The 13,935-nt window shown below is 49.1% G+C and overlaps 7 protein-coding genes across 7 annotated transcripts; 5 read left to right on the plus strand and 2 right to left on the minus strand.

The window, feature by feature from the left end:
- Positions 1 to 191: 191 nt before the first annotated feature.
- On the plus strand, positions 192 to 1,026 carry Z518_05693 (uncharacterized protein; the record flags this gene model as incomplete). The annotated part of the gene is made up of 2 exons (XM_013416504.1): positions 192 to 698; positions 757 to 1,026. 2 exons carry the CDS (start codon positions 192 to 194, stop codon positions 1,024 to 1,026), a joined length of 777 nt encoding a protein of 258 aa, XP_013271958.1.
- A 365-nt stretch (positions 1,027 to 1,391) lies between these two features.
- Z518_05694 (uncharacterized protein) lies at positions 1,392 to 2,558 on the plus strand (the record flags this gene model as incomplete). Its single annotated transcript, XM_013416505.1, has 1 exon — positions 1,392 to 2,558. One exon carries the CDS (start codon positions 1,392 to 1,394, stop codon positions 2,556 to 2,558), a length of 1,167 nt encoding a protein of 388 aa, XP_013271959.1.
- Positions 2,559 to 4,203: 1,645 nt separating this feature from the next.
- Positions 4,204 to 6,030, minus strand: Z518_05695 (uncharacterized protein; the record flags this gene model as incomplete). Its single annotated transcript, XM_013416506.1, has 5 exons — positions 4,204 to 4,665; positions 4,730 to 5,067; positions 5,125 to 5,699; positions 5,764 to 5,834; positions 5,890 to 6,030. 5 exons carry the CDS (start codon positions 6,028 to 6,030, stop codon positions 4,204 to 4,206), a joined length of 1,587 nt encoding a protein of 528 aa, XP_013271960.1.
- Positions 6,031 to 7,367: 1,337 nt separating this feature from the next.
- On the plus strand, positions 7,368 to 8,731 carry Z518_05696 (uncharacterized protein; the record flags this gene model as incomplete). Its single annotated transcript, XM_013416507.1, has 4 exons — positions 7,368 to 7,556; positions 7,612 to 7,716; positions 7,769 to 8,136; positions 8,197 to 8,731. 4 exons carry the CDS (start codon positions 7,368 to 7,370, stop codon positions 8,729 to 8,731), a joined length of 1,197 nt encoding a protein of 398 aa, XP_013271961.1.
- Positions 8,732 to 11,114: 2,383 nt separating this feature from the next.
- Z518_05697 (uncharacterized protein) lies at positions 11,115 to 11,798 on the plus strand (the record flags this gene model as incomplete). Its single annotated transcript, XM_013416508.1, has 1 exon — positions 11,115 to 11,798. One exon carries the CDS (start codon positions 11,115 to 11,117, stop codon positions 11,796 to 11,798), a length of 684 nt encoding a protein of 227 aa, XP_013271962.1.
- Positions 11,799 to 11,889: 91 nt separating this feature from the next.
- Z518_05698 (uncharacterized protein) lies at positions 11,890 to 12,330 on the minus strand (the record flags this gene model as incomplete). Its single annotated transcript, XM_013416509.1, has 3 exons — positions 11,890 to 12,015; positions 12,067 to 12,222; positions 12,244 to 12,330. The coding sequence occupies 3 exons, from the start codon at positions 12,328 to 12,330 to the stop codon at positions 11,890 to 11,892; spliced, it is 369 nt and encodes a 122-aa protein (XP_013271963.1).
- A 1,242-nt stretch (positions 12,331 to 13,572) lies between these two features.
- On the plus strand, positions 13,573 to 13,776 carry Z518_05699 (uncharacterized protein; the record flags this gene model as incomplete). The annotated part of the gene is made up of 1 exon (XM_013416510.1): positions 13,573 to 13,776. One exon carries the CDS (start codon positions 13,573 to 13,575, stop codon positions 13,774 to 13,776), a length of 204 nt encoding a protein of 67 aa, XP_013271964.1.
- Positions 13,777 to 13,935: the final 159 nt, after the last annotated feature.

Raw genomic sequence — 13,935 nt, forward strand, 5'->3', positions numbered from 1 at the left:
AACGACTTTCCCTCCATCAGATACTGGAATGTATCGAGCTTAATTCGGATGAAGGTCACAAGAAGCACGCTCATACCGGGCCCAAAGATTCTTCCTCATCATATCCTCTCAAAACAAAACCAAAGGAGCCAAGAAAAGTTTCTGATGTCTAATTCTTGAGGCCTCCCAAAATCTGAGAGCTAACACAAATCATGGGTCGTCTCCAAGGCAATGTAGCCCTCATTACCGGTGCTGGCTCTGGATTCGGCGAATGCATGGCGAAGTTTTTCTCGAAAGAAGGCGCCCATATCATCGTCGCCGACATTGCGACAGACAATGGTATGCGTGTGGCTAAAGAAATCATGGCTACCAAGTCGGAAGGCTATGGACATGCATTATTTCTACAGTTCGATTGCACCAAACGCCAGGCATGGGAAGAAGGCTTAAAGCTGGCCCGAGAAAAATTCGGCAAACTCGACATCGTGGTAAATAACGCTGGGACCACGTATACGAAGAAGCCCAGCGTTGAAGTTACTGAGGATGAATTTGACAAGATCATCGCTGTCAATACGAAGAGCATCTATCACTCGGTGGTAGTGGTGATGCCGTACTTTGCGAAGCGCAAATCCGGGGTTATGATCAACACGTCGTCGGTGGCCGGGTATAAAGTTCGCCCGGGCCAGGTCTTCTACGGAGGCACCAAAGGGTTTGTGAATACGGTATGTCAGAGTTTATCCAATGATCAAAAAGTTCCACAAAATTGAAATATGTTCGTAGGTTACACAAGGCCTCGCAGCAGAATGGGGCCAATACAATATACGAGTGAACTCGATTTGTCCATTACGAAGCCCGACGGGCCTGGTGGAGAAATTCTCGGGTGTTCCAGATACTCCAGAGGAGCGGGCTCGTTTTGCACAGACAGTTCCATTGCGGCGGATGGGAGACGTCGAAAGTGTTGCACATGCTGCGGTCTACCTGGCCAGCGACGAATCAAGTTTTGTGACAGGCGTCAATTTCCCGGTGGATGGTGGAAGATTGGCCGTATAAACTCAGCAATATTTGATAGCAAGGAATCAAGAAGGGTTATTGAAGACGACAGTCTCTCAGACAAGTAGGCTTTGACACAGGGCGAAGGACTTTGTTCTTAACCGAGGGGGAATTACCCCATACTTAGCTTGATGCACCGGTTGGAGCTCTGGAATTGTACCCCATCGGACGACTTTTGATAAGAAAAATTTTCGGGGTAAGAGGGGAGCATGTATCTCACGAGCCGGGGGTGATGATATCTGAAATTGAAAGTTATACTGCACTGTAGTTTCCAGCATAGCCTTTATCCTTCTGAAATAGATTGACAATACGTCTCGCCCGGTTCTTTGGATATCTCCCCCCCTAAAACTACTCCGTATACCATGATGTCTCAATCCGACAAAATCGAAAGTATTCCCGCTCCCGCATTAAACGCGCCAGCTTCGTCGAATACCTGCGAGCTATGGGCGGTGGATTCAACTTGTGACATATATTGCACATCGAATCTACTTCTAGAACCGGTAGCCAAAGGGCATGAACAGTTAAATCTACCCACATTCGCCTTCTACATCCACAACACGCGACTGAACAAGCGCGTTCTCTTCGACAATGGCGCACGGAAAGATTGGTGGAACACCCCGCCAGCCACTTGTCAAGGGATTGCGGGTAAAGGTGCGGTTGGTCTGAATGTAAAGCATGATATTCACGACATCCTTGTTGCGGGAGGTGTTGATCCCAACTTGGTCAACGCCGTGGTCTGGAGCCACTACCATTGGGATCACGTCGGCAATATCCAGTTATTTCCCAAATCGACTGATCTGATCGCCGGGCCCGGGTTTCGCGAGACGTTTCTGCCAGGTTATCCAACAAACAAGGACGCATTCTTTTACGAGGCTGATTTTGAAGGTCGGAACGTGCAAGAACTGAGATTTGACGCCAACTCCCCACGAATCGGTCGGTTCCAGACCTTTGACTACTTTGGAGATGGAAGCTTTTATCTATTATACACACCCGGGCATACAGCTGGACATCTCTCCGGTCTAGTGCGAACCACACCAGATACCTTCGTTTTCTTGGGCGGCGACATCTCTCATTTTCCCGGCATGTTTCGGCCGACGCCCTTCGTACCCATGCCGGAAAATATCCCAGCAGAGACCAATCTCGACTCCAGATTCAGTCATCCATGCCCATGTTCAATTTTCACTGCTTGCCACAGGAATGAAAGTCAAGGGAATGCGCGAACTTCGACATTCTACCACGTATCTCAAAGTCCGACATCGTGGTACGAGGACTTCAACCAAGCACAGAACTCGGTGGATGGATTGACAGAATTTGATGCATCGGAGAATGTTTTTGTGGCCATTGCGCATGATCCAGCTCTGAGAGAAGTGATTGAGACCTTTCCCAAATCCAACATGAATGATTGGAAGGCGAAGGGTTGGGGAAAGCAGTCGCATTGGCATTTCGTCAATGAGTTGCCGATCGATGGGAATCCGGGACGACCGCCGATTGTAGATGGAATATGGAAACATGGGAACCATGTTGAGATTTAAAACTAGGTCTTTAGCGATAAAATCAACTCCTCAATCAGAGGGTCTTGCGCATAGAAGCTTAGATCCCCTTTCACCAAATGTCAAATCAATTCTACATATCTAATCAGGTGGCTATTACGATGCTATTGCGAAAGTGGATGGAGTCTGAACCTACCAATATCTCTTCTCCACATCGTGAATACCCACTTCGGCTGTGGACCCAGCTGCAAGAAGTGCAGAGGTTACAAGACCAAAGATCAAAGCCTGGGTGATGGAAAGTGGATGTATCTTTGTTCTGGGATGTCTTTCGAAATAGGCTGGCCCAACAAACAATGACAACTCTTGGGTCTGGATCTCTCTCGTTTGGATAGCATCGAGATGTTAACCCCCCTTGGGGTGACCATCACTAAGCAACTTCAATTGGAAGTGCTGCTCGTCTTTTACGAATGGACGCAATACTTTCAACGTCCTACTTGAGCCGACCTGGCGAGTGTATTTTCCATGAGGCGGACATCATTCAATGTTATGGAAACGTCTTGACCTGAAGTGGAACATGCCCTTGTCATCTCCACTCTCTCTGGTTTGCAAATTCCCCAATGGCACAGTCAGTTGCCAATGGTGAGGATGTAGTATCACCTAGACCTTGCACCGATGGTCGTTCTTCTTTTTGGTATACGGGTGAATGCCAATGCATGGCCGGAAGCTTGAATCGTTATTTCACGAGTTTGGCCGCTGGGAATTTCCCCTTAGAGTTATAGGGTTACGAATCTCCACATGAGGCCTCACAGCAGTGTTATGGCTAACGGGTTTCTGAACGTCCCACCGATGCAGTGCTATTCATCACACAGCGATTTCATGTTTTCTGTCGAACAGCTGGTGCCCAGTGTGCCAAGCACCTCTGGACTGTCTATATAGGGGCTTTCCATAGCTACAGTACAATCTGTACACGAGTTTTCCACTTTTTGTCCACACTGCTCTTTGTTTAACATTTCCGAGTTTCGAGGCCGTCTATAGCGGATACTTTTAACGCCTCACTGGCTAGGAAGCCCCCCCGGTTATTGTGGGGGTCGCCCAGATTGACACTCCACTTGTAGTATGAAGGGTATTTTTTTACTCAGTCACTAAATAGACCGAGCGGCTACTTCTTTCTCTCCATAATAAGCTCGAGCCGATATTATTTCTCTTTGTCGTCAATTCTTTCTCTCCGATGTTGACGCCTCGGCTACAGAGTGGACGGATTTCACATAGACCACACAAGCAATATGGGCGAAGCAACGGTGTGCATGACGGGACCTGGCGGCATTCAACGCGCAACACGGCCTGCAACTAATGCGGCCTCCTGAGTACTATCTACATAAGGCTTTCAGTCTGAGTGGAAGAGAGTTCTATCCTCATTGTTCATGATCCATTCCGTCGAAGACCGTTGATTGTTTCAGTGTTATCCTCTCTGCTCTTTGCTAAACAGGGTCACCCATATGTGCATTTTGGATCAAAGATATCTTTGTGGCGGCGGGAATTTTTACTCGTATATGCCCTCGACCGTGCCGCTTTAAACAAACTGATCATGACTTGCGGATTATTCCCAACTTTCGCCAAAGCTATTCCTGTAGTGACTATGCGCGCGCTCCCTCTCTTCATTCTGACGGACCATGATAATCCGACTCAACTAATCCTTCGTAGCCTTGTCGCTGTCCATCAGAACAATGCTGACCACTTCTTCATTCAATCCTGGCCACTTCTTCTTTCCCCAAGCAAACCAAGAAATCAACGCAAATAAAACCGTAAACGCCCAAATCGGGAGCGCATAATTCATGTTCTGGGCCGTGACCGGCAGATAATTGGGGAACGGCAGGAAGACGAAGATGTAGGCCGAGTAAATGATTGCAAAAATGTTGACAGGGACACCCCAGCGACCAAGGTTCCATCCTCCCATTGCCACTGTGCCCTTGAGTCGAGCATAAAGGAGACATGATATCGCAATGATGTAGGATGTGAACAGAGCCATAGAGCTGAGAGCAATGAAAGCACCGAATGCGGCGGTACTGACGATATTGAGCAGAGCTAGAAGCATGGTCATGAATGTAGGCAGCCATAGAGCTCGCAACGGGACTCGGTATTTGGGGTTGATCTGTGAGGCAAATTAGATATCGCGCAGGATCGGGTACTTGAAAATGATGAATGCATTTACTTACATAGGAGAAATATGATGGCAGAGCACCATCACGAGACCAGGCCCATGTTAGTCGAGAGACCGATGCAATACTGGCCAGGTTGACAGATAGCGAAATGATCAGCAAGCCACAGCACATAGCGGTGGCGGCGCTTAGGGATCCGGTGGCATTGATCAAGATCGTCATGATAGGGTAGGAGGCGCTCAGCAAGTCATCCAAGTCGCCCATGGTAAAGAGAATGATGATGCACATGGCATATGCGAGTACCGCGTTAATGGCAATAGTCCAGAACATTGCTCTTGGGACGGCATGTCGTGCCTTTCTAACTTCTTCACTCATATGGACTGCACCGTCGAAGCCTGCAGAAATGTCAGCCATAATATATATATTGCATATTCTACATCAGGGAGACCCACCGACGAAACCCCATGTAGGTGTGAGGAGACCAAGATTCCATGCGACATAGCTATTTGACCAGCCCGAGGCGGTTCCGCTCTCGAGGAAGACGAAATGCGCATTGTGTCTCGGTGCCATCGTGACGAGAACCACCGTAAATATAATGAACAGGATAATGTGTAATATACCGGCCACCAGTTCAATCCACGGAATCAACCAAAAGGTGTACATATTCATCAGACCCTCAATGATCAACATAGCGAAGATATACAGGGTTAAATGCCAGCGCTCGGGAGTGTAGGTAGGATAGTTGTTAACCACAATTCCCTGGAGGATATATGCCGTGACGTTGGCAACACCACAAAGAAGAGAAATCCAAGAAAACCAAGTCGTCCAGCCTTGTAACCAAGTGATGAAGCGTCTCTGCTTTTGGGGCGCGAGGAAGGCAGTCCAATGGTATTGTGCACCGGCGATGGGTTGAATCGAGGCCATTTCGGCGAGAGAAGCAGATTGCGCAAGTGCGCCGGCAGCAATGATGATGATACCCCATGCCAGAGTCTGGGGTCCGCCGTTGTAGAGCACGTAAACAACATTACTATCAAATTGTTTGATGTTAACGGTTGCGCTTTTGGCGAAGGAGCTCTTTCGGTTCGACGTACGAGCACATAACTTCCCAGCTAGACATATAAGTCAGCGCAAAAAAGAAGATTTGTGCAAAGCTGAAAATTCTCTGCGAATAATTTAGGTATTTTCAACATCGGGGGGAGGGAACCGTTTTTTCGTACCCTGACTCTCGTCTGTTCGGATAGCTGAGGACCTCGCCGCGTGCTATAGTACGCTTGTGCTGCATTTGCATGGCCTCTGTGATACTTATCCTCCGCTATCGCGGTCTGAACTGAAGCATCATTCAACTTGGAGTCATCCATGCTGGAGATTTAGAGATCGATTCAATCACTCAAAAGATTTTCGGTAAAGTCGACTGACGCGAGAAAGAGGACATGGAGAATATCATCAGCAGGCCAGGTCTTAAGTGAGAGCACAACCTCTCAAGGGCCCCTGCTAGAGACCAAATTCAAAATGGTAGAAGGGGTAGAAAGAGTAGAAGATGTTCGCAGGCCGGCAGAGGCGCCGACTTACGGCGGGGAACTCTGTGTTGGTGGGCAGTCACCTCGATTGGAAAGCAGCTATCAATCCAGATCAAATGATGATGGATGGAGACAAGACGAGGTTCGTCTGCAGGGAAGGCTTTGGAGTAATGGCAATAGGTGATTGCATGGATCATGGTGCATCAGAGCGCACCTTGGAAGATAATGGAGGACGACAAACTGCGCATTAAACTTTCGGTGGGTCGAATTTGGGGCATCCACTAGTCTGGGGTCCATAGGGAGGCACCCAATGGAACAGCCCCAGGCGCCGATCCTCCCAGGAAAGAGGAAGATAATGAGGGGATTGTCGCGGGAAGGCTTTTGATCCCGTCCGTGCCGGCGGGGGCTCCTCTCGACTCCCATTGACAAATCATCCCGCCTCTCTGTAGCATAATACACTCTCCACCGAAAATGGATACGATTATGTCATTCAGTATGGAGTAGGTAGTAAGTCCATTTGTTATTGCAGGAAACCATTCTTGAAGTACAGGAGCAACGCAGAGAGGCAAAGCTATCATATATCCGCTCTACACACACTCTCGTATTATCCCTGTCCGGACAGACCCACCAATCCTCCACCTCCTGCACCGCATGACCACGTCATATTCTCTTTGCTTCGTGAACAATAGGAACAAGAGCTTGACAGTCCATGGCCGACCCTGCTCCGATCCTCTGGAGTTTGAGACTCGACAAGGCACATCCTGTTGACAACACAAACCTCCTGCGGCCAGACTGACAACAGAACAATGGGGAGCGAAACGAGGCCCACTCTCAGCCGCGCCCTCTCGATGCCACCCTTGCACACACTCAATCCTGCTCTTTGGCGTCTAGGCTTTGCATGGGTTATGAGCTTGGAGCTGACCTGGGAGGTCCCCGGGCTTGCGCATCCTACTTCAGCTTTTTGTGACATTTTGCCTATCTCGCATACCCTGCAGCAGTCACTATCTGGGTGGTGGGAGATTATTTCAGCTGGATAAAAAGGTCGACAAGGCGAATTTTGGCAGAAGAAAGAGAAGAAAGGAGCTCTCGCCGACTTCATAGCTTCCTTTTTCACCTTGGTGCCAACCCCCCACCCCCCGCCGTATCCCCAGATTTGATGACTTTCGCTCCAACATATCATGTCGGATTTGGATCACTTGTCTGCTCCATTCTCCCAGGTATCCTCGGACAACCATGCTGCCTGGCTGCTTGCTACGAGTTACATTATGATCCTAGTCTCCTTATTGGTGACGGGCGTGCGCCTGATTTGGAGATACAGGATCACTGGGAAGGTGTCCGTGGACGACTGGCTGATAACCGCTTCCACGGTTCGTTCTTCCACCGACGCTCTTTGCGATTCGACCTTGGCTAACAACAAATTAGATATTAGCAGTCGCCCAAACAATATCCCTCACCGTGGCCTGCAATCGCGGTTTAGGCAAGCATGCCAAAGATGTCTCGATTGACTCGTATGTGGAATATAGCAAGGTACTTTGTGTGGAGCCGTCAAGATCCCTAGACCAGGACTTACTGGAAGCAGAGTTTCTATGCATCCCAACTTGGACTCATGGCAGCCACTGGCCTCGCCAAAGCTTCTGCAATCCAAACCGTTGCGGCGCTGAGACCCCATGTGAGCGTCCTCCGCGCATGCCACGGTTTGCAGATTCTTAATGCTTTGTGGATCGTCGCCGGAATCGTCGCCCTAGCCTTTCAGTGTTCTTTGCCCGCTCCCTGGGACTTCGGCCCCGAAAGATGTATCAATCAATACGCGTTGGTTCTCGGATTGGGAGTCATCAACATCTTGACCGATCTTGTCATCATCGCTTTGCCAGCAATCTTGATGTCCAAGGTGCAAATTACAAACAAACAGCGATGGACCGTCTCCGCACTCTTTGCTTGTAGAGTCATGTAAGTGTTTAATTCAGAAGCAGTCATAGCTTGGTCTTCTATCTCGACTAACTGTCATAGCGTACCCGTCATGACCATTCTTGGGATGGTTGCGATGTACGATTTCTTTCACTCCTCGCCCCCCGACCAGACTTGGCTGGGTGTCGTCCCCTCAATCTACTTCCAGCTGATGGTCAACTTCTCCATCATCTCAGCATCGATTCCGAGCATCAAACGATTCCTCGACCAATTTCGATCTGGCGCATTTGCCGCTGAAGTGACGGTTGCCTTTGAAGAGAGTAGGGCCAAAGGATATTCCGGATCCGGATCGGGTTACACAAGTGGGAAGCAAGGGTCAGAGAACCCGGCCCAGGGCAATGTATCAGCGAGGTCGGCAAGAGGCTTTCCGGCCAGTGAGCCAGCCAAGGTTAAGGTCGAGCGCAGTGAAAGTGTTCGAGGACTCACCGACGATATCATTATGCACACAATCGATTTCAAGGTTGAAGTTGAAGATGAGCATGAAACAAAGGCGAGATCCGAGGAAAGTGCGGCCCACTATAGTAATCTGAGAGGAAAAGATGGCCCGGAGACTTCTTGGTATGGAACAGCTCATTGAAAACAACATCAAACCGAAGCCTTAAAGAAAGATCAATGGTCGTGAGAAATAAGATGGCAGCAACGACAAGAACTCACCCCACGTCCGTGTCTTCTCTATCTCCTTGGCGGCTTCTTTGTGTTTCCGCAATCGGACTTGCGACTCGCGGATTAACTTCATCATTGCATCCTGCATCTTTGGAGGGAACCGGTCTGCTTCCACTTACGCTGTGGTCTTCCGAATCATGCCCTCCTCGGCTTTCACACACTTCTGTCGATTATCCAAGACACGCTGTGCGGACTCTGTCCGGGAGAGGGGCTGATGTTCAAACTCGGTTGCCATTTGCCTCCATAGCTTCATGAAATCCGGTTGCGCAGCGAAGTCTTCTACAGCCATTTTGTGCGCGAGGTGGAGTCATTTGAGGAGACAGGAGACGCATGCCCTCGGCCGCACGCATCAAGTTCCACGGATTCCCCATAAGTTGGCCTTCCCTGTCCTCGGCGGTTTCCCTTGAAGGTGTTCGGCCCTGAACAGTACATTTTCTCCATGGCCATCAAGTGGAAATATAATGCTCCAGAGCTATCTTCTTTTCGCACAGGTTGTCTCTAATGTCGGCCAAGACTTTACCGTCTGATTTTTTCCAGGATCTTCAAACACCGGTATATCAACGAAGGATGCCTCGACACAGTGGAATAGGGAGACGAGGTGGTGCAAGCCCTCGTATCGCTTCTAATGGCAAAGTTAATGACAAAGCTAGATCTTGTGATATGATTGACGAATGTCGTCTTTCCAGCGCCAATTACCAGGAAAACAGCTCCAAGCAGCTCTTGCTCTTGAGCAATTGATGCAATATCTGGAGCTGGCCGAGATTTCTCTCCCGGTGAGGGAATGATGAAGCCACGTTTTACCTATCTAGGCTCGAAATCAATACGAAGGTTGTGACGGTTGGTAAAGAACCTTAACATTTTCTCCTCTCTTCAAGCACGAGGCTCTTCCAGCAAGACCGGGAACTGCTTTACCTAAAGGGGATGGGACAAGGTCGTGAAGCCGAACAGCCTACGCCCCTCACCAGGCCGTCGTAAAACCAGCCAGGACGGCCCTGGGCCAAACGCCACCCCCTAGCCAGACGAACCGACTGACCCCCCCTCCGCACCCGAACAAGGCTCTAACCATAGAACACGACGAATATTTAGTTCATCGAACTTTGAAAAGTCTCAACCAAGGCCTTCTTCATCTATACTTCGGAGGGCTTTCTCAACCGACGCATACATATGTGTTAGCATAATTGCAATCGCCAATCACCAAAACATGACTCATGAACTTGCTCTAAGAGGCTCGGATGAGGTGCAAATGGAAAAATAGGCCATATTAGCAGAGCTGGTCGAATCAATCTTGGCGGGGGACGGGGAAATCAAACTTAATGAGAAGTACCACACTTTCTGCGAGACCGCAGTGGCAATCTCACTGAAAGTATGCGAGCGCCTCCGTCTCGCCGTTGAGAAGCTCAAATCTGGACAAAATCTGCCTTGTCCAAACGTATCGAGGCATATCACCGTTAATACACCATCGCCGTCGTCACATGTTGTGGTAGCAGCGGAAAGAGAATGTACGAGCTAACTAGAACTATTCGCTGGGGGTGGCCGCTTTACTTATATATGCTCTGTAAACGAATACAGTCTAGCATAAGCTAAGAATCCTTGGCAGAAATCCACACACAGGGCTTGCCCTCTTGTTAGGTAGAATTCATCTCTTCTCTAGGCTTACTCGTCAACATTGTGTTAACGGCCGAGAGACTGCAGCTGTAGCGAAATAAAAGCATAGGTCTGTTAGCGGTGGGCCCGGCCCCATTTGGTCCGGTGCCAGCAGCCCAATAACTTGAAGCTCGCAGACGTCACCTCGAAGTCATAACGGGGAAATAATGATAATTGCGGCTAGGCAGCAACTTCGGAAGGGTACCGGGCTAGGAATCTAGATGGAAAGGCTCAATGAAGTAGTTCCCGTGACTGGCTTTGAGGGATATTAATCGTTGCAACATGGTTATAAATGTTAGTTCAGATGATCGGTGCTAGTTATCGTATTGTAACCTCCGAAATCCGAAGCCCAAAATCTCGGCCCCTTCCATCGTAATTACGCTGCAGCACGGTTCCGAAGGCGGGACTCGTTTACATACATACGGACCAATCCAAAGGTTTACAATGTATGCCCTCGATGTGCGTCGGATCCACATTCCATTTGCAATTTTGCAACTACAACTCGTTCTAATGCAAACATCATATAAGCACCGTCAGCTTCTCATCCCGTCTTTACTTCCTTCCAGAGCTAAAACGGATTCTTGTGAATATATTCTGTACGATTAATACAACAAAGTGCACAACCCTTAAACCAATTTTCTCTACTTGGCGACATGCTTACCGTGCACCATTTGCAGCGCAGCCAAAGTGAGCGCATCGTTTGGCTGTGCGAGGAACTTGGAATTCCCTACGAGCTTAAACTCTACCAACGCAACCCCCTCTTCTCTCCACCGGAGCTCGTGGCGCTGACACCGCTGGGTGCGGCTCCGGTCATCACGGACGTCACGTTCGGCGCATCCAAGCCACTGACGCTGGCAGAGAGTGGCGCAATTGTGGAATACATCATTCACAAACATGGTGGTGGACGACTGGCCCTGCCTCCGTCTCATAAAGACTACGCCGACTACCTGTACTGGTTCCATCTGTCCAACGGAAATCTGCAGCCGTGCATGCTCAGAAGCACCAACTTTCGCGCATTGAAGTTGGGTCCTGACAACGCCGCGCAGAAGAACGTTGACGCACGTCTGAAGTTGATTTTGGACATGGTCAACGATCGGCTGACCCAGGTACCCTGGTTGGCGGGCGAGGAGTTTACAGCGGCCGATATCATGAGCGTATTTTCATTGAGCACGATGAGATTGTTCTACCCGATGGACTTGACTGGATATGATGGGATTCTAGCATGGCTACAGCGAGTAGGACAACGACCGGCATATCGGGCGGCAATGGAGAAAGGAGATCCTGGAATGACCCCCTGTCTAGGAGCTGAAGCGCCAGCGCCATTTCTTGGGCTCTGATTCATACTTTGTCAGTGGCCTGAGATACTGCCGACATGCCGACGAGTCTTTTATTATGCACGATGAGCCTTGTCAAAGCCATGATACTCCCTTACGAAACCGTAAGAGTCGTTCGATCATGGTCATCATTGGGCCTAGTTTTATTCGCTTCCACGATCTCAATTTGAGCTTTCAGTCCCCATGGAACGTCCATCCTCTCCACCAAAACTTCCAACACCTTAGACAATACTTAGTGAATACGTGGGCAAGCAGGGCATAAATAACATACCTGAATTGAAGTTGGATTCAAGTAGTCCACTGAAGTATACACTTGTCTAAATTCGGCCTTGGATCTGACTTGCTTGCTCTGAACTTGACCATTTTCTGACCCAAAGTCAAGCATGTATTGTGGTACCATACCGCAATATCGTTGTAAGCTGCAGATCTGGATTAGCACTGTTCTCACCGTGTTGTGGGCACCCAACGGAGTCTTACTTTGCTCCGCTCCATGAATTGCACGTTCAATCGTATAGCCACCGTTGTTGATTATCATTCTGCGTATGTCTGAGCAAGGGCACTTCTCAACAAGACGCTCTGGCACTCACATGATTATGTTTCTTATCCCACATTTTATCATCGTGCCGACCTCTTGCGCAGTCAGTTGCAGGCTGCCGTCGCCCACAACGAGTATGATTCGACCGCCAGTTCCTTGCTCATTTTGGCTATAGCAGCTCCAAGACACGCAGGAACACTATAGCCAATACTTCCGTAGTAAACTTGTGTTATGCACGAAGTGCCTCTCGGAAGGCTCACATCTGGAAGGCTAAATTGCGCTGTGCCGGATTCAGCAATGAGAATATCGCTTGGCCTTAAAAATCGTTCCCCTATCTCTTTCCAGAACCAAGCCTGAGATATATGTTCTGAGTCCGAGATCGATGGGAGAAACGGGTCGGGGATTTTCCGTTATAACCAGTCCAAAAACTTGGTGCCGTTCGTTGCTGCGACCGGCGTTGAGAGGACTATGTTCATCGGGATCTGTTGAATAAAGGGCTATTGTGCATAGGTCCCACCGCTGAAACACTAGTGAAAGGTTTCCATAGACGACGACGTTGCTGATGGTTGCTCTACGTAACGATGTAGTATTCGCATATCTATAAAAGAAGCCTCAGTACCTCGACAAGTAGATAGAGAACAGAGCATTCAATACATCTCGAGTTGCACCCAGTTTGACAGATGTCGATTAGGTACATTGATGAATACAAGGCATAAAAGACACGCTAAACTTCGATGACCAAGAAGGTACGTTGTGCGACCGCAACCCGCTCTTAAGTAAAACCTACAAAGAGGAGAACGGCAAGCACATTGGCCGTAGGTTAGGCTAGGATAGATGTCTCTCCAACTAACCATTGTGATCCTGGCCTTTGAAGCCGATAAAACCGGGCGTAGTGGGAAGCAAGCATACGCGGAAATGTCCTGGAGAACGAGACGACCCAGTATTGCCGCAGATGCGGTTCGCGGGTGTGCTATTACGGCTCGGAAAGGCTGCTCAGCGGCTTATCGGAAAACGATCCATTTGGAGTCATACACTACCAGAGCAATAATCGGATGATAGAGCAAAGAAAAAGCCGATCCGGTACCGCAAGGAACGGCTCATTATCGCGGGCGATTTACTGAAGGACCTCCGCGAGAAGATGGTAAATACGAGGTACTCTGGCGCTGTAACATCTGAATCCAGGCTGATTCAGAACTGTTAAACCCTGATCTTCGCCTGAAGAGAGAGACGCAAAAGGATAATATGAAGGGCACCAAAGATCGTCTCGCCAACGGCAGCGCTGACATAAACAGTCCTCCTAATGGTTTCTATCATCGAGAACAGACTCCGTTACACACCATCATAGTTGGGGCTGGGTTTGCTGGCATCTCATTGGCATATGTTTTGGGCAGACCTGGACATGCAGTGGAAGTCCTTGAAGCTGCGACAGTCATCAAAGAGGTTTGACGGCCGATGCAGCCATTGATTTCTTCTCTCTTGCTGACTGTTTCTACTCAGCAGGGATAAATGCGACACCGAATCTGACCAGATTATTCGCGCGCTGGGAGCTGGAACCGTATGTGAGAAAGGACTCTCTGCCTCTCGATCGGCTTGAGCTCCGGCGAT

The sequence above is a fragment of the Rhinocladiella mackenziei genome (genome assembly GCF_000835555.1).
Source record: "Rhinocladiella mackenziei CBS 650.93 unplaced genomic scaffold supercont1.4, whole genome shotgun sequence".
Lineage (NCBI taxonomy): Eukaryota > Fungi > Ascomycota > Eurotiomycetes > Chaetothyriales > Herpotrichiellaceae > Rhinocladiella > Rhinocladiella mackenziei.